This window comes from Dipodomys merriami, unplaced genomic scaffold, assembly GCF_024711535.1.
Source record: "Dipodomys merriami isolate MVZ:Mamm:240054 unplaced genomic scaffold, mDipMer1.0.p SCAF_129, whole genome shotgun sequence".
Lineage (NCBI taxonomy): Eukaryota > Metazoa > Chordata > Mammalia > Rodentia > Heteromyidae > Dipodomys > Dipodomys merriami.
The window spans coordinates 653,233-678,691 of NW_027202593.1; the positions used below are offsets into that span (position 1 = coordinate 653,233).

At 52.5% G+C, this 25,459-nt stretch overlaps 1 protein-coding gene across 1 annotated transcript in view; it reads left to right on the forward strand.

Moving 5' to 3' along the window:
- LOC138824434 (glutamate receptor ionotropic, kainate 4-like) overlaps positions 1-25,459 on the forward strand; it is a 301,452-nt gene that overhangs the window by 206,170 nt on the left and 69,823 nt on the right. Inside the window, exons 9-11 of the mRNA XM_070018282.1 lie at positions 14,696-14,857; positions 22,817-22,969; positions 23,649-23,753. Of these exons, the coding sequence (XP_069874383.1) occupies positions 14,696-14,857; positions 22,817-22,969; positions 23,649-23,753 (420 nt within the window). The remainder of the gene's footprint in view (positions 1-14,695; positions 14,858-22,816; positions 22,970-23,648; positions 23,754-25,459) is intronic.

The window sequence follows — 25,459 nt, forward strand, 5'->3', positions numbered from 1 at the left end:
CCTGTGGAAGAAGTTTGTCTCTGTCCGTGTGGGGGCAGCAGGGTGAGGGGCCACAGCAGCCCTGGGCCGTGGGTGACACCAGGGAGAGAGCCTAGGAGTGGGGGCTTGCACTTGGTTATGGGGTCATCATCTTGCTTGTACCCAAAGACTCTGGGCCTGCACAGCTCTCATCCTGTGCATGCACAGGACTGTTAGAGACGCGCTGGGTTTGTTCCACTTCACGTCTGCAAGACAGTCTCTCGTCTCTGGCCTCTGCTAGCCTCTGGGTTTGACTGGGGGAAGCTGCTCGGCCAGACTGATGAAGTCCCAATTGAGGACATGATGAATTAAGGGTCCTGGGGCAAAACCCCACCTGCCACAGGGACAGCGGATATGGCCAGTGCTGTCTGAAGAGGTAAAGGAGAGCGCTCCATTTGCAGTAATAAATCTGGAGGGATTATCCAGCTACTAATGAAGCCAGGGAGAGCTGCAATCACTGCCTAATGGAAAAGATAAAACCGCCCTAATCTATTGTTGGAGGATAGAGATAGGCAGCGTGCCCACAGAGGGAGCGTGTCGCTTGCTGGAGAGAAGAGTGGAGATTGAAGGGTAAAAGTCAAGATGTCTGAGGGTGATGAGGAAAAGTAGGAAATCACTGGGCCCTGGAGCCGGGGGATGGGCTGCCTGTGCACTGGCTTGTGCTACTTGCGTATCTGCATGCTGCCACCACCACATCACTATCCCCAGCACCACCACCACTGATAACCCCCAGCACCGCCACCACTACTACTACCATCACCACCACCACTACCACCACGGATCACTACCACCATCACCACCAGGACCATCACCACCTTCCCCAGGATCATTACCCCCACATCCTCCCCAGCAGGCCTCATCTTAGAGGCCAAGGTGCTGGATTGATGGTGGAGCCGCTGCCATAGCGTCAGGCCCTGGCCCTGCACGCACAGCGTTAACGCCATCATAGCCAGAGTTGATATTTTTGGAACGCCTTCTCCCGTAGAAGCCCTGCAGTGAGTGTCCCACGGTGATTTTCTCATGAAAGCCTCACAGCAGCTCTGGCAGAGGAGCCATTGCCGTGTCAGAAGCTGCAAGCCAACGTCCATACAGCCCTCGTGTACTTGAGATAAGGAGCCAGATCACGAACACAGCCAGTTAGCTCTTAGCCAGTGTATGCCATCTTCTTGCTGGGCTTCCATTCTTCATCTGTACGTTAGAGGCTCACTAGGGGCTGCCTGAACGTCTCTACGGCCCGGGGCAGGCTTTGTCTTCCCTGTGATTAGGGGCATTCCAGTTCCCAAGCTTTGGTGCTGGGAATATTTCCCAGAGATGGAGGTGTGGCCTATTGGCTGGAGGCCCGTGTGGCCCACGGAAGAACTTTATGTTCACCAGGCAGCTCCTTGGATTCACAAACTGCGGTGAGCCCAGCAGTGATAGATGGCCCTCGGCCCTCTCTCCACCGTGATTGGGCGGAGTGGATAGATGCAGTCCATCTTCCTCTTCTGGGCTCATTTTCTTGTCAAGCAGACCTGAGCCTATATTTATTTTTCCATAGGTTGATCAGAGAGATTAGTTGTAAGTAATTGAAATTGCTAAAATTATTACAGAAAGGGGACCTGGGGCAGATGGAGGGAGAAGAAGCTATGGAGTCTGGGAAGAGGCGAGGACGCTACCATCCCGCCCTTCTCCATCTTTCTTTGGCAAGCCAGCCTCATCATCTTTCAGATGCTGTGTAAATGTCACTTCCCCAAGAGAGGCCTCCCTGACAGGCCGCCAGGTCCAGTCTGCTAGCCCACAGCCACGCAGCACCCTGGGCTCTGCATTTTGTAGCCTTCCTCTCCAGGGAGGATTCTTTTCACCTGACCCCTCCCTCAGACCCTGGAGATTCATAAAAGGAAGACCAAGTGTGCTGTGTCCAGCCACTGTAGCCCCTAGGGACTACGGGAGCAGAGTAGATGCTAAATGCATAGTTATCGAGTAAATGAATGGAACGTTGCTTCACGTGCTAGCATCCTGGGCTGGGAGGGCTGGGCAGATGAGATAGTGTGCCTTGTGATGGCGAACAGGAGTTCAGCTCATGCAGACAAAGCTCTGCAACGCAGACAAAGCTCTGCAGCCCAAAGAAGCCCAGCTGGGGAGCCCTGGGCCGCCCCCTCTTCCCACACTGCCGCTGCACTTTCAGAACCACACAATAACCAGAAAGCTCTGGGGCCCGGATGCCCTTCCTCCCATTCTGGCCTGGATAGATTTGGAGTTCAGAGTCTACAGAGCCATGGGGTTGTTTCAGTCGGGATCCGAGTGTGGGTGATGTCCAAGCCTGCGGCCCGGGGTCCGCATTAAGGGACCGTGCAGGTGGAAGGGAAGAAGACATCAACGAAGACATTTGTGCCGGGCACCTCCCTCACGGGAGCTGCGTCCTTTCCTGCCCAGCCCACAGCCTCCTCCGTCTGGGCCCAGAGTCTGCAGTGCAGTCTCTCCCTGTGGGGTTTTAAAGATCATCATGTGATTAGTCCTGCCCCATCTCCATGGACAGGTGCACAGGGTCGAATGACCCTCGTCGCAGTGTTACGTTAACGCTGCTAACACCAAGGCATCTGTAGAACCAGCCAGAGCCAGCCAGTGCCCCATGCCAGAGGGAACTTGTGGTTTATTCTGAGCCTTGCTGTGCAGAGATGTGCAGGTGTCAAGTCTGGAATTAGAACTACGACACCTTCTACTCCTCAGTTGGTTGCTAGTAAATAAATATTTTCTTTTCCTTTTTCCTACTTCCCGTCCTGGGGCCTTGGTTTTCTGATTTAAAGCCTTTACCTTTCCAGAACACCAAAGGTACCATCAGAAAAAATTCAAAATTAGCCTCTCACTTACTTAAATCAGAGTTCTTGGGACATTTGAGCCTATTCCATACTGTTCACACTTTCACTAAAAATGAAATAATATACTTTGATCCCTACACATATTATTATACATATCCCTTAGTACACACACATACACACACACACACACACACACACACACACACACACACACACACACACACACACACACACACACACACACACACACACACACACACACACACACACACACACACACACACACACACATACACGCACACATGCAAACTCACAACACTCACAGATCTAGCCAGAGGCTATGGACCGCCAGTCATACAACTTTCTAGTAGCAGAACAATTGATTCTACAGTGTAGTTTATGATAAAAATTACTAAGATGCATGCCCACATATTTCAGCTTTATTTCAGTTTTGTCAGAGAACCCCTCTGCCTACCACAACATGCTTTGGGGAATAAATACATTTTTAGTGCAACAAGGATTAGAGTAATGAAGGAAATGCTCCTCCCTGCCCCCCAACCCGCCACCCCCCTCCACACACGTGTCTGTCTAAGCTGGGAAGGTCCTGCCTGCCCCTAATGTAAGTCACAATAGGTGACAGTCCTGCAGTAACAGGTGGGAGAGATGGGGAAGCTGTGACCCCCCCGCCCCCCTGCACTGGACTTCCTGGAGATGCTGTGCTCTGAGCCTTCTCCCTCTGGATGCGTTTTATAAACTGGGTGCTTGGAAAATGGTGCATTCAGAAGCAGTGAGCAGGGAGAGGAGGAGGAAGTTCGGGAGGTGTTGGCTGGGCTGTGTATTTTGCCTTTGCATGAAGTTCCTGAGCCTGAGTTATAGTATGATCAAAATGATAAGCCAGCCATGATGAAGCAGCTTCCCTGTGGGAAATGCTGTAATCAAGGCCACTCACTCAGCAAATGGCTGCTGAATGCCTGCTGGGGAACACAGGGCCGGCCCGATGTGGGCCCACAGGGCCTGTCTCCAGAGGTCTCTGTCTAGCGGAGCTGGGTGTGCAGGCCCAGGACATTCAGCGCTTCTGTGGAGCTCAGAGGAAGGCTTCCAGCCAGGGCTCCTTTCTTTCTGAAGGGGTGGCCTAGAGGTAAGAATGGGATTGTGTCTGTAGTAGACTCCATTGTGCTGCTTGTCCTGGCTGGAGCCAGGGGTGGGAAGGAGAGGCAGGGCCAGAGTCTGAAGCAGGAAGGTTCAGGTCAGACAGCTGTCTGTCTGCTGTGTCCTTCATGGACGTCTTCAACTGTGGATTTGCCCTTGTCTGTGACCATGGGGGTTCTAACTCAGACCTGAGAAAGGAGGAACTCCCTCCCGGAGGTGGGCCACTGTGACAGAGGATGCCAGGCAAGGGCTACCCAGCTTGAAGGTGTCATGTATTCACTGCAGCGCTAGGGGACCTGGGCCATCACTCCGTCCGCCTGTCTTATTGCTGACCCTTCACAGAGGGCCGCTCGCTCCCCAGAACTTCTGAAATATTCCCTGTCCTTACTCTATAGTTCCCGGCATGGGCTTCGAAACAGGGGATATTTGAATGAGGCACTTGCCTTCCTCTGCTGTCAGGAATGTAGATCCTCACCGAGTCCTGTGGGACAGAGAGGAGAGGAAAAAGGCCTCCGTACTGAGGCCTTCCCTGGCCAAGTCTACCTCTCCCAGCCTGGGAGAACTTCCAAGATCGGTCATGTCTGAGCCATTGAGCGCATTCCCCAACCTGCTCTCTACCCATAGCAGCAAGAATCCATGTGTGAGGACACTGACGAGCTGGCGAGGGGGGGAGGGGAATGACCCATGATGTCAGTGATTGGGGGGGAAGGGGTAAGTGACACATGGTGTCAGTGATCCCTTCCCAGGCCTGCAGAGCCTCCAACCTCAACGTCACAAGTCAGGAAGACTTCAACAGGGTGTGGAGGCCCAGGGCAGAGGGGACAGAACAGCTGTGCATCATAGAAACCAGTTATCAAACAAGCTCTTCGGTGACATTTGACCAACATCACGACAGTGAGGAAAACTCCCATGTGGCTCCCAGGGTCAAGTTTGAGATATCTGGGTATCATCCATTTAATGGAAGTTGGAACTTCCTTCTTGTATTTGTCCTGGTGCACAGTGCATGCAAACACCTACGTGCACATGTGCATGTGTGCATGCATGCATACACACGGGCCCGCCCGTGTGTGTTGGTGACAGAGTGCATCAGGCTGTATGTGGGAAATAAATCAAATTGAACTAGGAAGCAGGCTCTGGGGAGTGCCCTGGCATGGTATCTCTGGAAACATAATGGAAACATCTCCTCTGCCCAGGCCTTCTGTCTGATAGAGCTTTGGGGAAGAGGGAGCTGGCCTTGACCTCTGTCACAAAGTCGTTAAAGATTCAGAAGTCTCATTAATTCATCCAGACATGCCAGGGCCTTTCCTGCCTCTGATTTAGAAGAGTTGGCAGTTGTCCACAGTCAAGAGAATCCTTTAGTAAAAGTGGACGCATGTCAACCATAGCTGCTCCTAGTTCCAGCACCTGTAACTCAAAAATCTTTCATCTTCAACATAATCCTCATCTCAGCTCTACAAAGCAAGAGAGGGGGAGTTCAGAGAAGTTTGTGAGCTTTGTGGAAGGTTCTACAACCACGTGGTAAATGAGAAAATTTGCCTTTTCCCAGCCCACATCTTGCCCTTATCAAACCCATCTTTACAGCTTTCTGTGTTGCATTCATTTTCTATTGCTCTCTAACAAATTACCAGGACGCTCACAGCTTTACACGGCAGCATTTATTAGCTCCAAGTTCTGAAGGTCGTAATTCTGCTCGGCATGAGTGGGCTCTGCTCGGCTGAAATCAGGGGGGCACTGTCTGTGTTCGCATCTGTAGCTCCGACTCGTCTCCTCATTTTGTCGAGGCTGTAGGGCCGACGTCTCTGGATTCTGGCTGGCTTTTGCCTGGAGAGGCCACTCTCAGCATCTTGAGAGTCACGTCTGCTCTGTCTGCTCCGGCACTTCAACGGTGGCCCCCCCCTGCAGTGCTGCTGTCTCTCCACTCCCCACAGCTCCCCGACATCCTGTCCAGCAACCAGCCATGTGAGCTCCACTTTTAAAGGACTTGTAGGCTTAGAACAGACCTGCCAGGATAATCTTTAAAGTCGAATGTACCACATGGCAGAATCTGATCACGGGAGTGAAACGCATATGCACACACACCCTTTAGGTTTTAGAATCACATTAGAATCACATCCATCCAACTTGCCACCTGTGTAAACTTGTTTATTTCTCGTCCTTTCCCCTCTACCAACCTGGGGAAAGGGTAGACAAAGAGAGGTGTCACCAGAGAGCCGAGAAGAAGGCATTGGAGAGAAATCTCCAGGTAACATACCAAGATCAGTGGCCCCCACTGGGAATCTATAAACTGAGCCCTTGGGGAAGAGTAAAGGGAGAAATGGGGGTCCTCAGCGACTACACCGGGGTGTACTGCGCCCTGAGGAATGGGGGCCCTGCAGAGAGGAGCATTTGGGATTTAATGAATGTTTAGGAAGCATAGGGAGAATGAGAACAAAAGACATTATGGCAAATCATATTATTATTATTATTATTACATTATAAGTGCTATTGTATTACAAGCACCATTAGGAGTAGCAAGTGCTGTTATTACGAAGCAATCCAGCTTCTCCAGCGTGCGGCTGTACTCAGCGCCAGAGTCATCCACAGCTCAGTTAGTCGCCATCGGGGCTCCCCCAGCCCCGACTCCCCCGTGAGGACAGCTCCAGTCACAGCCCAGTGGTAAGCCCACACTGCTGACCCTCAGGAAACCCCGCTGTACCTCACCCAATGGATCCCAGAGCTGGGCCGTCTACCTTGGTTGGAAGATAAAAGCGTTTCTGATGATCGCATTGCTCTCTCGCTTAGGAATCTCCCGGGACTCTCCGTGGCCCTGAGGATAAAACCCAAGCTGACCATTTATGCATAGCCTCGGAGGAACTTGCCTCTTGGCTTTTTGCAGCCTCCTTCTCTATCGCCCCAGCTAGAATGAGCCACTTGCAGTACTGGAATGTGTCTTACCTCCTCTCTGTGGGGATCTCCACAGGCTTCTGCTTGTGTCTACCACCGCCCCTCCTCCTTTACCTGGCTCCCTCTGGCCCGTCATTCAGCTCGCTGCTTACAGCTCAGCAATTCTGACAGCAGGAGCCACTTCTGATGTGCATCTGGTGCCTTTTGCTTAGTACGCTCCAGGGCTCCCACCAAATAAGCACCTTGAGGACAGGACCTGCCCATCATCGAGTTTCTTGTGCTCTGCAGGGACACAGATATATTGAGTGAGTGAAGGGATGAGTCAGAGAAGCCAGGAACAATCAAGGAATGTCAATGGGTGAAGCCAGCTTCCTGCTATGGGAGCCCATCTGAGAGCCCAGAGAGCCTTCTGAGAGATGGAGCGGGCAAAGCCAAGAAGGAGGCAGAGGTCACGGGTGGACAGTCTCTCATGGCTCCTAAATGACTCCTGTTCCCCTGGGAGATGTCAGGTGCCTCGGGCATCTCTAATGCATTGGGACTGGGAAAGGACAGACTTGCCCTCTGGGGTGTAGGTCAGAGTCCTGCCAGTGGGTCCCGAGGGCAGAGGACCACCGGGGTAATGAATCAACACCTGATGGACCAAGCATACCTGCAGGAAAGTGCTCACTCTCCCTAGCCTGAGAGATGGGAGGGGCACAAAGTGTCTACCATTTTTCATGCCAGTTTCACTCATGGAGATTTCAGTTGCACCGTCGATGGCATAGTTAACAGCTACTTGTTTAGTGCCCAGAGACACAGAACAGTCTGCTAAATGCAAGATGAAGAGTCACAGCCGCTGCAGAGGTGGTGGGAGGGGTTCCATTGGGCCTGAGTCCTCCTCAGGAGCCAGGGTCTGAATATAGTCTTTGCAGAGATGGGTCCACCCTGGCGGGTGATGGCGGGAGATCATTAAGTCGCTTAATGTATGTACCTTGAGCCCTTGCTAAGCACCGGCACCAGGTATGATGCCAGGGACCGAGCAGCCAGCCAGATAGAATATGCTCTGCCTTTGAAGTCTTGTTTGTGGACTCACATGGGGCAAGAAAAGCAGAGAAAGGACAGAGTTCCTGGGAAGAATAGATATGCACGTTCAGGTCACGGGAATGAATGAATAGGAAGCATGCCGGGAGAAGAATTCAGGAGAGCCAGGAGCTGGGAGGTTTAGAACCAAATCTCCCATTAAATAGAACTTACTGACAGGTATGAATTAGCCTCGCAGCTGCTACTGTCTTCAAAGACCTATTACACAAAAAGCAATCTTCAGCCTGCAGAGAGCATAGGCTTTGATGCAGATAAATAGACTGACAGGTACCACCGTTAGGTGAACTCTGGGGGAGAGGAGAGGACGCAGAGGTGCCCAGGAAATTCTGGGCTTCGGGTGGCTCAGGAACGGATCACATCTGGAGAGGAGAACCTGGGGGCATCTTAAAGGCCAGGATGCCTGTGTGAGATGGGGTGGGGGGCATTCTGACAGAGGACCCCTTCCGAAATTCATTCAGTCAACATCATTGACTTCTCTCTGTGAGCGACACACCAAAGCAGATGCTGATATAATGCAAATGCATTTGCTTCGACTGGCATCCGGTCTTGGAGTGGTGGCTTGTGACAAGCCTGCATGGTAGAAAGCTCCAAGCAAAGACAAGTGGTCATGGAGGTGCAGTGGAGGCTCAGTTCTGCCTGGCTGAGGTGGCAGAGGAGGCCGGAGCAGGAGCGCAGAGAGGCAGACAGGAGTCATGAAAAGACTTGATGTCTAGCTGAGGAGTTTGTTCTCATCCTGTGGACAACCAGGAGGATTGAGTTGGGCATCACTGGAAGTTTACGATCAGATTTAGAGTTTAGAAACATTTCTCCGGCCATAGCACAGTGGAGGAAATTGTTGAATTGCCAGACTTGAGAAAGGGAAACCAATTCATCCACCCTGTGTCCAGAAATAAGCTAGTCATGATGAGAACGGGGCTTGAGGTGATGGGGGAGGAGGGCAAGGATGGAGTCAGGAAATGCAAAAGAATGAAGATGTTGGCTAGGTGCGGTGACCCACAGCTGTAATCCTAGCCACTTGCAAGACAGAGATAAGATGATCATGATTCAAGGTCTGCTTAGGCCAAGAACTTAGTAAGATCCTAACTCAAAAGTAAGCTGGGAATGTTGGCTTCTGCCTGAAAGACCAGCTACTCAGGAGGTAAATCCTGGTGCCAGGCCTGCCTGGACAATAAAAGAAAGCAAAAATAGTTAGGTATGTGGCACAAGTGGTAAACTGCATGCCTAGCAAGCATCAGGCTGAGTTTGAACCACAGTGAGGTGGGGGAGGGGGGAGAAAGAGAGAGAGAGAGAGAGAGAGAGAGAGAGAGAGAGAGAGAGAGAGAGAGAGAGAGAATATTCTCAATACAATGAATGAGTGCAGCCGTACATGGATGAGATGTGGATGGTGAAGGGATGGAAGAAGTAAATGTGTTCCAAATTCTTGACAATGGGTAGTGGTGACATTCACAGGTGGGAAGAAAAGGAGTTCAAATGGAGTAGTAATATAATCCTTAAGATTTCTTCCAGTACTCCTACTTCATAATGGTAGGTTAAGAAACGGGAGTCATTGATGTTCTCAGGACTCCTGGGGTTAGAACATTTTAAGCTGTCAGTCACGGGGAACCTCGGTGAGGAGATGCGCAACACACCGTCTCCGAGGGGGCCTTACCCAGTGCCGGGCACACAGCAGGGGGCGTGGGACACAGTCAGATCCTTCCATGTCTGATACTGGGATCTTAATCCTATACCTCTCTTCAGGGTAAGATGCTTAGCTCCTAGGAACCTTAATTCTTTCTTCTGTGAATAAAATGTGTCCTGTCTGGGTGTGGCCTGGAAAATCCAAAGAGAATAGCAGTGTGCCTCAGAGCTGGGTATGGAATGGGAACAGATGAGCTCTGCTCAAATGTGATGTTTGCAATTGGGGTAGTTTAGAGGCCAGAGATGGAGCATGGAACAGAGGACCAAAGGCTGAGGCCTGTGTAAGCAGCAGAGATACAGGGGACTGCTAGAATCCCAATGTTAAGGCACTGACAGAGCAGGACACATGTCTACTAAGAGAGCGTAGCTGGGCGCTGGTGCTCACTCCTGTAATCCTAGTTACTCAAGAAGCTAAGATCTTAAGGATCATAGTTCAAATCCAGCTCGGCAGAAAAGTCCGAGAGATCTTTAGGCAAGCACTGCTAGTGAAGGTGTGGTTCAAGTGGTAGAGTGCCATCCTTGAGGGAAGAAGGCAAGTGAGACCGCTAGCTCCAGAGTTCTCCAGATAGATAGGGTCTCGTGCTTTTGCCCAGGCAGGCCTGGGACCTTGTTCCTCTCCCTTCTGCCTCCTGAGTAGCTGGTATTTCAGGCATAACTAACTGAGCTATGGAGCCAGCTCTGAAGTGAAGCAAGGACGCTCACAGCACAGCTGGTCCAGGTGACTCATTTGCGGGAAGGTTCCATAGGTCATAGACCTGTCAGATGATTCTCTTGGGAGGCTGCTTGTAGCCCCCAAAGAAGAAGGAAGCTGGGGAGATCCTAGGGCCAGCCAGAGCTCCTGGCCTTATGCAGAAGTGGAAGCAGCAGCAGAAAGAGGCCACCTTCACGGCAGAGCCCCTTCTTCCCCATCGCCTGTTAATGGGGCCTGAAAGCACATGGAGGAACGAAGTCCTTGAGTGGGTTTATTGCAACTTCTAAAAATACTAAGAACGCAGGGAGGCTGCGTGCCGCTTCCAAAATGCACAGAGCTTTCCTCCGCCGTCAACTCCGAATCTCACAGCGGGCCTAGGATGGATTACTGCTCTATTTTATTTATTTTTATTTTTTAAACAAAAATAAGTATTATGAGTCCCAGTGTACTCATCCTACGTTTGAATCCAGTGAAGGATAAATGGAAGCCAAGCATAGAGCATTGGTTTTTCAAGTCGACGGGTCTGGATTTGGATCCAGAGCCCCTTTCCGCTAGCCGTGGCGACCTTGGGAGAGGCTCGGTGCTGTCTCCACCCTGCAGTTATAAAACGGGAAGGTCATCTCCCATGGCTCCCAGGCCCCTGGGCTGCTGGGAGGGTGGACGGAGATTGTGTGTGAGCTGTGCTGAGGTCTGCCTGGAGCCCAGTCCCGTGCCAAGTACAGTGCAGTAAAGTTATTGCCACCTTGCGTTGTTATTGTTATGGATGGTTAGGAGCTCTGACCTTGAACTCCAGCCTTCTTGTCTTGACACAAATAGCCTCACCAAGCAATGAACCCCTAATAATGACTTGGCCAAACTTATTTGACAAGTAGCTAAGAATAGTTTCTTCCAGGGGGAGGGGCAAGAGAAGGGGGGAGGAGAAGCCTTTGGGCCGGGATATTCCCCAGGTTTGGCCTGGGAGCCAGGAAAGGGGAGGACAGAAGGACTGCTTGCCCTCTCAACCAACACCTGCTGTGGGTGGTGGGACTGGACGTGGAGAGAGGAGAGCTCCATGTCATGAGGCCCCTCTGGGTGTCAGACACACCTTTTGATTTCCGTCCATTGCCCTGCGAGGTAGATCCTGTTGGAAATGAGTTTCAGTCAGAGCCCTGCCCCAGATTACCTAATGCAGATGTGGCTCAGACAGGCTGTGAGCCCAGGACCATCTTATCCCCTGTATTTTTTCTGATACACGCTGCTGTTCCTTGATGAAATCATCTCCCTGCAGAGTGCCAGTAAGAACCGTCAGCACGGTCATCAGCAAGGTAGTGGCCACAAGTCCCAAGGACAGAGGCACGATCACCGATCACCACACAGGGGAGATGAGGAAGGGCGGGTGGGAAGGGAGGAAGGGATCTGAGTGATAGGCAATTGACTGGGTGCAGAGTTTGAAGAGATGGCAGCTGGGCTGCCTGTGATGTTTCTAGTGTGGATGTCTAGGAGAAAAGCAGTGTGCTTCCTAGGTCTGGAATACAGATAAGAAGGGGCAAGTGGGCAGGAAGAGCAGACCAGGATGCCACTTTTCCTGTAGCTCGGGTCAGACTGATGAGCTCACGGACACTGGCTGGGCCTGGGCCTTGGTGTCTTGCTTTCCTCCTTGAAGTCAGCCAGAGGAGGGATTGTTAAATGCTCTTAGACTTCAAGCAGTATTCAACCCATCTTGACCTGCCCCAAAAGGTTTGACGACTTGGCTGACTAACCCAGCTCCCCGCTTCTCAAGCAGACCCCTCTTCCCTGGCTGACCCCTGTCCGGCACAGACACTCATCTGGGACCAATAGGTCAGAGAGCGTACCTTCCCATCCACTCACCTCAACACCTGGCTCCCGCACTGTGCGTCTCATGATGTTTGGACAGTGTGTGGCTGAGGCCCGGCTGCCCCTCTCACAGCCGTGGTGGCCGCCCCTTGTCCAAGTCTTTCTCTTCCTCTCTTCTCCCTCCAGCACCACCACCTCTCTGGGGCCAGTGCCAGCTCAGCTCTCTTCTCCCTGCTGGTCTCTGTCTCCTGCCCCAATGGGAAAACAGATCTGCCCAAAGATCCCTGTAGCTGATCAGTGCCTGTCTGTAAATCAGGGCTTTGGAAGCATCACACCTTCGACGCTGGGCTGAGGTGCATGGCTGTGGTGACGGGTCGCATGGTCTTCAGGCTGTTACCCAGGATGCATTCCTTCATTCCAGGGTAACCACACCCTGTAGTCACACGTGGCTAGGACCTGGCCTTCAGCTCTAGTCACGAGGTCCTTATACAACACTGTGCACAAGCATGTACGGATACACACACTCTTTTTGTGGTACTGGTGTTTGAACTCAGGGCCTCATGCTTGGTATCTACGGTGCTACTACTGTACAACACTCAAGAGTTTGGTCTGGGGAGGTGGGGGAGGGCAAACTCTATTCCAGGTTCAATAGATTTGGGAAGTCCGAGATTAAGTAAAACTTAAACACGCTGCTTCACGGCAGGAAGCCTTTCAACCTTTAATGTGCGCGTGGAGATGAGTCTTGAAAAGGAAAAAAAAATACAGTATGCAAATGGCTCCTAACCTTATTTGAGAATGGAGCTGTGTTTTCACGAAAGTTGCATCTCGGAGGAAGTTTTGAGGCACACACTGTGAGAAGCGCTGGCTGAGAAGGTTTTTACTATACATAGTCGATGCTGGGTAGATGTTCCTCATATTCTTTTAGAAAATAGACTTCAGCAGGCAGCAGGAGAGCCTAAGTTTAGACGTAAAGAATTTCCTCGCTGTAAGAATGCTTGGAGAGTAGAATCCCAGAATGTCCCGGGCAATTGCAGTGAAAGAAAGCACCGTCCCCTTTCCCGACCTTCTGCAGGCCCTCTCATGGGCCGTCATAAATAGAATGAACCGCAGAGGAAGCCTCTGGACGCCTTTTCATCTAAAGCAGCCTTTGAAAGTAGCATAGAGTTGAGAGATAAGAAGGCAGGAATTCAAAGACAGGAAGACAGACTGGCTGACTTCTGGACAGACCGTCTCTAGGTGCCGGCGATTACCGCATTCATCCTTACTCTGCCAGAACACGCACTGAAGGAAGTACCTCCCAAACTCGGGTTTCTAAGACAAGTGGAACTAGAGCAGAGAGAGAGGGCAGGTGCTGCCCAGGTCTCGCAGGAATACTCCAGTCACAGTCATAGACTGGATTCCTTCTCACTAACCAGAGAGGATGAGCCCTTGCGTCGCTCTTCCTTGTTCTTTGAAACCACACAGGAGGTTGCTAGTGTTACTGCTTCCGTTTAGTAAAATGAAGCCCCGTAAGGTTAAAGACCTTGCTTAAGGTCTCACGTCCAGCTGAGAAGGCCCTTATCCGCTCAGCCTGTCTTCTAGCGGGTCTGGACCTGCCAGACATCGGGGCTTCACTGCCACGGGCTGCTGTCCGTCAGGCTGTGCGTCAGGCTGTGGGATGAGCACAAACATGAGGCCGTGAGCCTGCCCACACTGCAAAGATGTTTTCCACTTCCCACCATCCATGGGCAGCGAGGCCCCTTGGTTTCTCCACAGCAGCCTGGCTCTGTGCCTTGCCAACTGGGTTTCTTCTCATTAGCCATCTGGCCCCTCGTGCCTGCTAGTAGCCCACAGCGCGTGGGCAGCTGTCCTGTGAGAGAGACAGGGCATCATATCAGCCTAAGAATCAATACGTTCTCTGGCACGTCCAGGTTCCCCTAATGGGAGTATGACAGAATCCAAAATACACTTCATCCCCGTCCAACTCCACGCCGTCAGGGGTCGGTGGCTCCAAAGGAGTCTTTGTAAGTCCAGCGTGCCAGGCAAAGCCGATGAGAGGCCAGGCGCTGGGCAGGAGAGATGGGAGCGAGGAGGCACTGGAGATGCCAGGCCTAGAGGAACAAAGTCTTCAGAAAAGAAGGCTGCCTGAAGGAGACCTGTGTCTCCACCGTGCCAGGAAGCAAGCCCGAGGCACCTGCCATCTGTCACTTAGAAGGAACACGTGGTGGATGTGAGGCCGAGAAAGATGGCCTGAGCCACGGAGGAAGGCGTTTTTCCAGGAAAATGTTGCCACACGCATCAGGTCACAGCCCTGGTGTTCAGCCTCCAGAGACACGTCTGGCCTCCACCAGGCCCCATGCGCACGCATGTTTCCTGCCTTCTCCATCCAGTGTGTCTTGTACCTGCCTTGCTGACAGGCTGCTCTGCTGATTCCTGTTCTTAAGCCCTACACCTTGACACTGAGAGCTCCCAGGGGAACAGCTGGCTGTCATTCCTGGACCCCTGGTGTCCCACACAGTACCTGTGTGCATTGGACTGGACCCAGGTGCCCCAACACTTTACTGCGGTCCCTTCACCCATTCCTCCTCTCTAACTGCGTTCTCTATTTCTGACCGCTGGGTCTTTCCAGGAGTTCTCACTCCAGAGAATGGACAGCCTCGTGGATGATCGGGTCAACATCCTGGGATTTTCCATTTTCAACCAATCCCATGCTTTCTTCCAAGAGTTTTCCCAGAGCCTCAACCAATCCTGGCAGGAGAACTGTGACCATGTGCCCTTCACTGGGCCTGCGGTAAGTGCACCCCCACCCGCACACCAGAGCTCCTCCTTGGAGCCCCTGGGCCTCTCCACATGCTCTCTGTGGGCTGGCCGCTAGGTAACAGGCCTTTCCTTCTTAAGTCCTAGTTCGGAAGGGCACTTGTAGATGTGCTGGGAAATACAGGGCTGGGGGAGGAAGATCTGAGAGTAGTGAACCCAGCACACTGAGGTGGGTCATGAAGGCACCGCAGAGATCTGGAGAAATACAGTTCAGAGCCAGCCCTGGCAGAAACGTTTGTGAGATTCCATTTCAGCCAATGGTGAGGAATCTCAGTGCTTGCCGCTCATCCGTGGGGAAATGCAGGTCAGATCGTGGTCATAAAACGAGACCTTCTCCTGCAATGAACCAACAGAAAAAGGGCTGGTGGAATAGCTAAGTGATAGAGTGCCAGTCTCGCAAGGGCAAGGCACTGAGTTCAAAACCCAGTACTGCCGGGCTGGGAAGGTGGCTCAGTGGTAGAGCGCTTGCCTTGCATGCCTGAGGCCCTGGGTTCGATTCCTCAGCACCAAATAAGCAAAAAGAAAAAAAGGCTGGAAGTGGCGCTGTGGCTCAAGTGGTAGAGCACTAGCCTTGAGCTGAAGAGCTGAGGGACAGCACCCAGGCCCAGAGTTCAAGCCCCACAACCAGACCCAAAACAAAAACAACAGCAACAAAAAAAACCCCAGTACTACCAAATAGTGATGATGATGATTTTGATGACGATGATGATGATGATGAAGACAGTGGTGAGAGAACTGTGTGAAGGCAGCCAGTTGTCAGTAGTGATGTCAAGGATCCATTACTGAGAAGTACCTGAGTTTGTTATTCAAGAGTCTCACTATTAAAGGGCCTTTCAGTCGGTAGAACACGAAACATTGAACAAAAGCAGCAGGTACTGAGTTAAGTCCTAGTCTCAGACCTAACTAAATAAAAGCCAATTTGGAGTAGATCTGTCTTCTCACAGACAATGAAAATGAAGCATGGACTGGGAATAGGGGCAGTGGGTGGGTGGGGATGAACCTTTTGCCGAGCAAAACAAGACTCGTTGGTCCCCATCCAGTGCTCTTTCTGAGTGGCTCATCCAGGGAGCTTCCTTTTTGGCTGCCCCCCGACCCAGGTCCAAGTACACCCATGTGTTTGCCCTGGCTGTGTGGAGTGGATGTAACCTTTTCCTTGGCCATTTTGCACTTACTGGTCAGCCATTTTTACAAGTAGCTTTTCTGTTCAGTGTGTTGAAAGGCATGTTCTCAGGGGCCTGCGTTGCCTGGCTTTGTAGACCTGTCCTGCCCAGGATCCATATATCACTCCGTTTTAAACACCCTGTGTGATGTCAACACAGGAGGTGGATCTGTGCTGCCCCCATGACTTCCTGAGGTGACCCTCGTAGCATCTCCGGCTTCCAGGTAGTGAAACTGAAGCTAAAGAGGTCAAGTGATTCTCTCTAGGTCTCGCAGCTAGTGACCAGAGAACCCAGGGTCCGAGCCCAGACTGTACCATGTGCTCCACCATGTTTACTTGTAACCACTGGTGCCATTTCAACCACTGCTTGCCCCACTGCACTGTAACTGGCAAAATGAAAGGAGTTAAGGAGTAGGTAAGAATGAGCAGATGGAGATGGGGGACTCAGGGGAAGGAGTCAGGCCCAGGAGACAGCAATGGACTTGAGTTTCCTCCTAGAGCAACAAGTTCTCTAATGGGCCATACCAGCCTTTGATAAGATGTGCCTGGAGGCAAGGCCTTCACTAGACTTCTGCACCGAAGGGCTCTGACTTGGTAGTGGGCAACATGGTGACCAGTGGTCTGACCATGGACATAGTAACCTTTCACCAAACCCCAGGTCCTTATGACTGTGTAGCCTGATGGGACTCTTAGAGGGGGAAGTGGGGACAGAGCTCTGGGAAACACGGGGAATCTTTGATCCAGAGAAGTAGGCTGGGAAAGGTGAACAGAGTGCCTGCAGCAAGCTGTTCTACACCTGGGACAGGTGATAGTCCTCAGGAAGGACGTGAAGCTGGGCTGGAATCCTGTAGATGGCCCCCCTGACATGGCTGGGCAGTGAGGGGCATCCTCACTCCAGGGTCACGAGCAGGATCCGAGCCAGCCGCCCGTAGGAACGCCCGCTCTCCTGGGCCAGCCGAGGAGTTGTTGTGGTGGTCATTCCAACATTCTAATGAGGCGCTGCTGGGCCTAGAAGGCTGTGGGCAGAACATCGCCCTGCACTTTATACATGTGGCGCCTGGCCTGGTGAAATTAAACATCCTCTCATTGTGATTTTGGTTTTGCTCTGCCATGGATGATCCCATCGTCTGTGCTAGTGAAATCCTTTCAAGGACCAACCCTGGCAGAGGGCGTAGCTGCTCACACAGGCGGTGGTCACTTGTGGGAAAGAACAAGTGTTGGGGCGCCAGGCCTAGGTCCAAACACTGGCCTCACAGGTTTCTTGTCATACAATCTTATGTAGTCTGAGTCTCCTCCTCCTGCTTCCAGGTCTTAGATTCTTTATCTGTAACATTTGGCTGAGCATGCTTGACCACCCTCGAAGAATGACCATGAAAATAGGATGGGGATAAGATCCAGTCTTCAACTCTCCATTATTCACTGAGTAACTTTATGTGACAATCTATACACCAGATGCTAGACTAGGCATTAGTGAATATATCAGACCACTTTTGCTGCATGAATGCTACATAAATAACATTCACAAATCTCACTAGCACACAGGGCCCATTAATTTTGCTCATGTGTCTGAGAGTCTGCTAAGGATTAAGGTCACGCAACAAATAAGGTTGTCTTGTTTAGGCTGGGCCTGCCTGGACCGCTCTGTTCCCTGTACCTCCCCCCTCTCTAGAGCAACATGCTATCTAGAGCCTAGTGCTGTCCCAGCAGAGAAACCAGAAACACAAGACTGCTCAGTCCTAGGCCCCATGACAGGCATACTATGACTTCTTTCACCTCATTTGCTTGGCCAAAGTAAGGTAGATAATCGGTCGGAGAGTGCGGAAATGTGATCCACCCTTTAAAGAGGAAAATGCAAAGATCCCGAATGTGTGACTACCAGATGAGCTAACAGATGGGGATCCATCAGGCAGGGTCTCTGTCCTTTGAGGAAGCCTGCTGCATGTTCTCATCTAGGAAAGGAGTCCCTAGAGTTGTGCTGCTCCGATGGGTCAGGTTTTCTAGAAGGTTCCTATGGCTGCAGAGGCCAGGGGAAGTTTTCTAGAAGGTAAGAAAGTAAAATCCCAGTCATGAACCACATTAAGATGCTTTGGTCAACCATGGATCATATACCCAGCAGTGGCCCCGTAAAAAGTGTATTGCTGAATGACTTTGTTGCTGTCTCAGTTTGTGTAAGTGCACTCACTGACATTTGCAAAATGATGCACTTGACTAATGACACACTTTACAGAACATGTCCCTGTCATTAAGCCTTGCAGGCCTGTGGCTTCTCATTGCTTAGGTACAAGACTCTGGGGTGAGGGGGGGTGGAGGCAGAGCAGCCTGCTGGATAGATGGGAGATCTGTACTGTCTCATCATGAATGAGACCCGGTTGTTAGAACCCAGGCCCAAAGTTCAGGAATCCCAAGTTAGGTCCAGCCACACTCACCCCCAGGTACCAAATCAAGGGACATGGTACAGGTCGGAGGAAGGAGATTGATTACATGGCAGCCATGGGCAGACAGCACTTCAGTATGTCCTCAGCCTTCAGACATTGACTTCAGGGCCTAAGAATGGCTTCAGGTTAGGTAGAACTGGGGGCAAGGAGTGGGAGGAGTGTGTGTGGTTGAAACAGTCGCAGGTCGCTGGCATTGGCTGCTTGGCCACCAGCTCAGTCTTTCTTTCTGGAAGAGTTGCAGAGGTGCAGTTCCTGCTCTGCCTGCCAAGTGGTCTCCTCCAAGATGATGGTGGAGGAGCAGGCACTGCCCGTTTGCGGGACGGGTTACCTCCCTCCCAAGACACCCTGTCCGTCGCTCTTCTCTTTGGTGGAGCCCAAGATGGCTGAGAGTCTCTGCACAGAGAATAGCTCAGATGGAAGGGCAGAGGTATGGAGTTGGTGGGGGAGGGGCCTTTCCCTCGGGGCCCAGCCCGAACGTCTTTTCAGTTGCTTCTCCCTGGGCACGCGAAGAGACGGCCCTGGAGTGGAAGCCACTTCGGGCGGCTGAGCGGACGGCAGCCCGGCCCCGATCCACTCTCGCGCTTCTCACACGCACCCGCCTCACAAATGCTTGGGGAGGGGGCTTCGGGCCGCAGGGTGTGCTCTGTGGGGTCCCTCCTGGCTAGGAGGATGTGTCAGGCCCCAGGCCCGGAGCTGGGGACGCTGGGGATCCCCTCACCAGTCAGAAGCAAGTGTGTTCTTTCTTGCACAGGAGTCCTGTGTGCAGTCGCTGCCCTGGCAACCATGGCGTGCCACGAAATCACCACCAGGCCTTCTTTTCTCTTCATGGTGTTCTTACCAATGCTTAAGGACAGTTGTCTTCTTCTGAGGGTGGGGGGAGATGAAACTGAAGCCCGGATGGGTTAACGCTGCTCAGATTTGAGCCTACATCTGCTTCTCTGCCCTGGATGACTTCTGGCCTGGGTGGTGGGCACTGCCTGTGGAGAAAAGGAGGGAGGGGGAAGAGGGGAGGGAAGTTCCTGCAGTGAGTAGCTGCTCACTTCAACAGCTTACCTCTGGAAGACCTCTCTCTCTCTCTCTCTCTCTCTCTCTCTCTCTCTCTCTCTCTCTCTCTCTCTCTCTCTCTCTCTCTCTCTCTCTCTCTCTCTCTCTGAGGGTGGAAAGATGCCCACCAGTACGCCGGCTCAGCAGCAGTAGGCAAGCTCTTTCAGGACAATGGAAGGCTGGAAGGTGGAGTGTATTCCAGGAAAACATAGCCCAGTATCTCTCCCCCATCCCACGTTGTGCAAAGGCTGCAGCAGCCCTGGCCTCGGTGGCACAGGCTCTTCCCTCCTCCTCCTCCTTCACTCTGGCCTCAGCCTCCCTGTGCAAGCAGCTCTAGTGCTCTTCTATGCCTCATGATGGCATGTTGACAGGAGTCCAACTTACACTCTCTCTCTCTCCCCCTCCCTCTCCCCTGCCCTCCATATTCCTCATCCTTTCTCCACCTCTGAATTTTCCTCCTTCCCCTTCTTCTACCTCGTATGCAGGCCCCCATGTTTCTTCACCTTCGCAGTGGTCCAGGTGGGTCTTGCAGGACAGGGAGACCAGCTGGCAGGCGGGGAAGGGGGTGCTGGGCGGACGGGAGCGGGGAAGGCACACGCCCAGGCAGAACTGCCAGGTGGCCCGCAGCGGGCCGCAGATGTGCTTCTTGCCTGAGACAAAGCGAGCAGAGAGGGTGCTGGGAAGAGAGACGCACACCCAGTGGTTTCCTGTGCCGTTCCCATTCATCACGCCGCAAAGAACGAAAATGGTGGGAAATCATTAAAATTACAGATGGCGAGATTAAGTAATTAGAATTTGGGCTAAAGCAGATGTTCGTAATTAAGTGTTTATTTCATTGAATAAAATCCAGATTGTAAGAACGATTCCATGAGATTTTAATGATGCCCACCCTAGAATTACATTGGGGAGCAGAGTTTAAGTTCAGAGAGGTTCAGGGACAAATGGGCATCCAAGAGGATTCTGGGAGCCCAGTGGTCCAGGGACAGGGGGAGACGGTTCCAGGTGTGTCTAGAAGATACTGTTATTTTCGTTCAAGAGGCAAGGGGACCCAGCCACCACTCCCTGAGTCGGAATGGACCCATCTCAATTTAGACCGAGTCTTTCATTCCCCGACACAATTTGCAAACAGCTCAAAAGAAAATAACAATGAGGAAGCAAATGAAAATATAAAAACAAGAGAATCAAGGGTTCCTTGCCAAACAGCATTCTGGTGCCAAGAGAGGCGAGAGGATTTTAAATGAGGACTGAGCAGTTGGGGGGCTTGGTATTTAGAAGAGACAGGGACAGGCCGAGATAGCAAGGAGAGATCTGGGAAACACGGGGCGGGATCACAGAAGGGAAACGAGATGGAAGCAGAGGGAACGGGGTGGGGGGAGCAGGCGGCAGGAATACCATCCCCCCCAAGTGAACTCAGACGTGAGGCTGGGGCGTGGGGGGGGGGGAGGGAGACAAATACTTGGTCGTATAGAAGCCTCGTTTCCCTGACTGCTGTTCCCCAGTGCTTCCCAGAGCTAAACTAGTAAATAGCAGCAGAGGGAGAAAGCAATTAGGAGAGCAAAGAAATGCTTCAAGATGGTGGCCTGGAATAAAGCAGGCAGCCAGCAAGCTATTAGACCCTGGGAGAAAGCTGGTGATGGGCAGACAAGCTAGGGAGCGAGAGAGGCAAGTTCTCAGAGGAGAGAGGAAGGTCCAGGTGAAAGGCCTGCGTGCATAGCTGGCCGCAGCCTGCAGAAGAGCTGTGTGTGAGGTGATGGGAGAGGACGCCGGGGGAGCGGTCCTGAGGGTGGAACTGCGTGGATGCTCAAGGCTTGGCAGGTGTCAGCTCCGCTCAGCCCAGAGCCTCGTGGGGGCACGTGCCCTAGGCCACGCCCCGGAGGCCTGGGGGAAATGACAGCTTCCTTGTCTCTGCCTGCGGGGACCCCAGCTGGAGTTGTAATGACTAGAAGCCCTCGGAGAATTGGGAAGGCCCCACAGTTACAGGTGTCCAAAGTCACTGCAGACAGCCACACACTGGGCTCTCCGCATGCTCCATCACCTGCCAGGGAGACCACAACCAGACTAGCAACAGCTAGGCGGGGCAGGCAGGAGCAAGCTGGGGAGGCTGGGAGGGCGGGAGAGAGGTGGCCAGGCCAGCTTCCTGAGTCTCTCAGACACATAACTCCCTGAGGAAGCGGGACCTTAAAGAAGGTGGGACCCAGACCTCCCTAGGAACCAGCTACAAAAGTTGTGGGGATCGCCAAGAGGTGGGGATCCCCAGGACCTCCGTGATGGTTAGAATGCTCTCAGCTTCCAGTAGCAGAAACCCACAGTATTACAATTCCTCGAGCAAGGCCAAGTGTGGTGACTCATGCCTATAATCCCAGCTACTAGAGAGGCAGAAATAGGAAGTTGGAGGTCTGGGGCCAGTCAGGGCAAAAGTGGGAGATTCTATCTGAAAAAAATAAACAAAAGGACTGGGTGTGGTGGCTCAAGAACACTGTCTTCACAAGCAATAGGCCCCAAACTCAGTCCTCAGTACCATCAGGAATTTTAAAAAAGAATGAAATGGCATGTGCAGACAAGACCACGTGACGTTCCTCGGTGTAGCGAGCCTCCAGAGTGATGGCTGGCAACCCTTCCCTGCTTGGTCAGGGCAGGGGGGCGCGGGAGGCGTCCTGCAGGGGAGAGAGCCTTGAATCAAATAGAGGAGAAGCTTGGCGGCCGCGGGGAGGAAAGAGTGGAAGAGAGGGGTGGAGAGCAGCCCAGGACTGCGGGGTACACAGGTCTCCACGGTGCTGGCCATGGAGCAGGCGCCCTTCCCAGCTTTAGTCACAGGCAGAGGTGAGATGAGGGGGGTGGAGAGCCGGGAGCAGGGGTGGGGAGCAGGGGAGACACCGTCGCTACCGGATGTACTAGACAAGAATAGCACGTCCCCCTTTCTTCCCCTCCTGGTTGTTTTCTCTCTTCCTTGCCCTCCTTCTCCTTTCTTCTTTCCTTCTTTGTGTGTGCTTGCTAGTACTAGGATTTGAACTTAGGGCCTGTCCCTGAGTTTTTCTTTTGGTCATTTGTAGGGCTTGAACTCAGGGTCTTGGCGCTGGCCCCAAGGTTAGTGCTCTACCACTTGAGCCACACCTCTCCCCCTACCCCCCCCCCGGCAGTTAATTGGAGGTAAGAGTCCCATGGACTTTCCTACCTGGGCTGACTTTGAACTGCTATCCTCAGATCTCAGCTTCCTGCGTAGCTAGGATTACAGGCATGAGCCACTGGTACCCATCTTCTCCACATCTTAATCCTTCCCTCCGTCTGCCTCTCCCAGTTGTCCTCAGCTCTGCTGTTCGACGCCGTCTATGCCGTGGTGACTGCAGTACAGGAGCTGAACCGGAGCCAGGAGATCGGCGTGAAGCCGCTGTCCTGTGGCTCTGCCCAGATCTGGCCACATGGCACCAGCCTCATGAACTACCTGCGCATGGTGAGGAGCGGCTGAGGGTCAGGCCCTGCCCAGCCTGGGGGACGGGGAGGTGGCAGGGGGGCAGGGGATGCTGGGTTGTAAGGCTCCAGGCTTCCCCAGCACAGCCCTGTATGCAGTCACCCGCCGGGACCCTGGTGGAGTCTCATGGATCCCATTTCCCCACTAATCTGTAAGGCCCACTGAGCATCGAAGGCAAGCGTATTCCAGAGGCAGCTGGCCTCGTCTAGTAGACTATGAAGAGTCCCGAAGTCTAGGCTTGGAGCCTCAGTGCTGCTTGGGCTGTGGTCTTTACACAGCTGGAAAGGGCCAGGCTGCAGGAACCTGTGACAGGGCTGGGAATTGCAGGCTGCAGACCTGGAGTTTGCCTTCCCAGAAGCATCCTCACTTCCTGCTGCCCAGAGAACCAGTCCAGTGACAGCCCAGGAGCTACAGGGGCATCGTCTCAAGCAAGCATCCCACCTGCTGTTAGCTCATGGAGTTAGTGGGTTTGGGGTGTTGGGTGTAGGGCTCCCCACCTTCGCACCCAAACGCTGTGGCTGGGAACAGGCAGCCGAAGGAGTCTTGAGACCCTTGAGTCCTTTCTTAGGCTTCCCCAGTTGGCATGTGTCTGCCCCCCAGTGCTTGGTGCTAAGTGAACAAGGGGCCTATTTGGTGCTGTAACTCACTCTGTCTTGGACAGGTAGAATTGGAAGGTCTCACCGGCCACATTGAATTCAACAGCAAAGGCCAAAGGTCCAACTATGCCTTGAAAATCTTACAGTTCACCAGGAACGGGTTCCGGCAGGTAAGCCCACAGTGGTACGCCCACAGACTTTGCTCCTTTCTCCTGTGTCTTCCCTACCTCCTTTCATTTCCCTACTTCACTCCTCCTCCTCCTCCACCGCCACCACCTCTTGTTCTCCATGGCCCCGATCCTGTCTACGGGAGGAGTCTGGAACTGGACAGCCATGCCAAGTCCCTCTCTGAAGGTCTCCCCCCTCCCCAGCCCTCTGGCTGCAGGGAGGTTTGCACTTTGGACCGCATGCATGTGAGCCAAGTGCTCCACTGAGCCAAGCCTCCAGCCATTTTGTTGATTGATTATCTTTGGGACAGTCTTTCTTTTTGATTGATTATCTTTGGGACAGCGTCTTACTTTCTGCTCCAGCAGGCCCCTGGATGTTGATTCCCCTGTTTTAGGCCTTATATTTGGAATGACAGGCACACACTACTAAACCCGGCTTCTTTCCTTTGAGATGGAGTCTCACAAACATTTCTGCCCCAGTTGGTCTTGAACTGTGATCTTGAGACCCCTGGAGACCAGGCAGTGGGTAGGACTCTTCCTCCAGGAAGAAAACAATAAGAATAAAGGCAAGGGTGGCAGATTAACTGACTTTTTTGCTCAGTCTGGCCTTATACCATGACCTCCCTAATTTCTGCCTTCCAAGCAGTTAGGATTACAGCCGTGTGCCGCCATACGGGCCCAACCACATGATTTTTAAGCAAGGACAATAACCACCATTTTGTATATGTTCCTGGATGGGGCAAGCTGACATGGGGATGGAGTATCACAGAGCGGTTGTTCCTTTCATCTAACACTCATTTACTGAGCACATACTGTGTGTCAGGCAGGAAACAAAGCTGAGAATGGCAGAGAGACAGTTCACAGTGTGGTGAGGGAAAGTGACACAGAGGTGCAATTTGGGGCCATTAAACTCAAATCATGCCCTGGGGCTCATCTTCCCTGAATAAGGAAGCAGCCAAGCTGTGGGAAGTTGTCAGTCTGCTTGGGGGAGGGGGGGAATGGGAAGTGAAGCTCCATTAGTCTTTCTTGCAAGGTAATATTAGAATGGCACTTCTGTATGCAGTCTCCCTTCCAGATACAAGTTTTTTTAAATTGAGGGAAAGTATCTGGTTTTGTGGACGCTGTATCTAGTAGGACAGATGACAGGCAAAGAAACACATAGGTGACATGGTGGCTGTCAGGAGAGGCAAGTGCTTCCTGAGGAAAAATGCACCAGGGTTGGGAGAAAACAATGGCGGAGAATCAGGGGGGTGTATGCTCCCTAGAACCCCGTCTGGACATTCTAGAACCTCCCCTTGATCTCCAGCCTGCTCTAGTGACCTGGGCAAGAGCTTACTCTCTTCTAGCTCCCCTCCTATCCAGCAGCAGCAGCAGCAACAGCACCCACCCTCCCTTCCTCCCTCCTCCCTGATCCGCCCTCTACGTGGCAGGCCATCTGTCCAGAAGTCCCTCCTCTCTTTCATTCTGCTTCCACATTAACGGCCACTTAGCCTGGCCACTCAGGCCACAGGCCTGCCTGCGTCAGCCATAGGAATCCCATCAGTCCTCACCCCTACCTCATGGCTCCCAGACAGAGAGTCTGTCTACTCCAGAGTTTTCTTTGTAGCAACCATTGCCCACTCCGTTGGCGGGTCCATTGGCAGTATACAACATATAAATGTGCTCGAGAATAATCTGTGGCATTGGCTTGGAAATGTGTATTCTGGGCA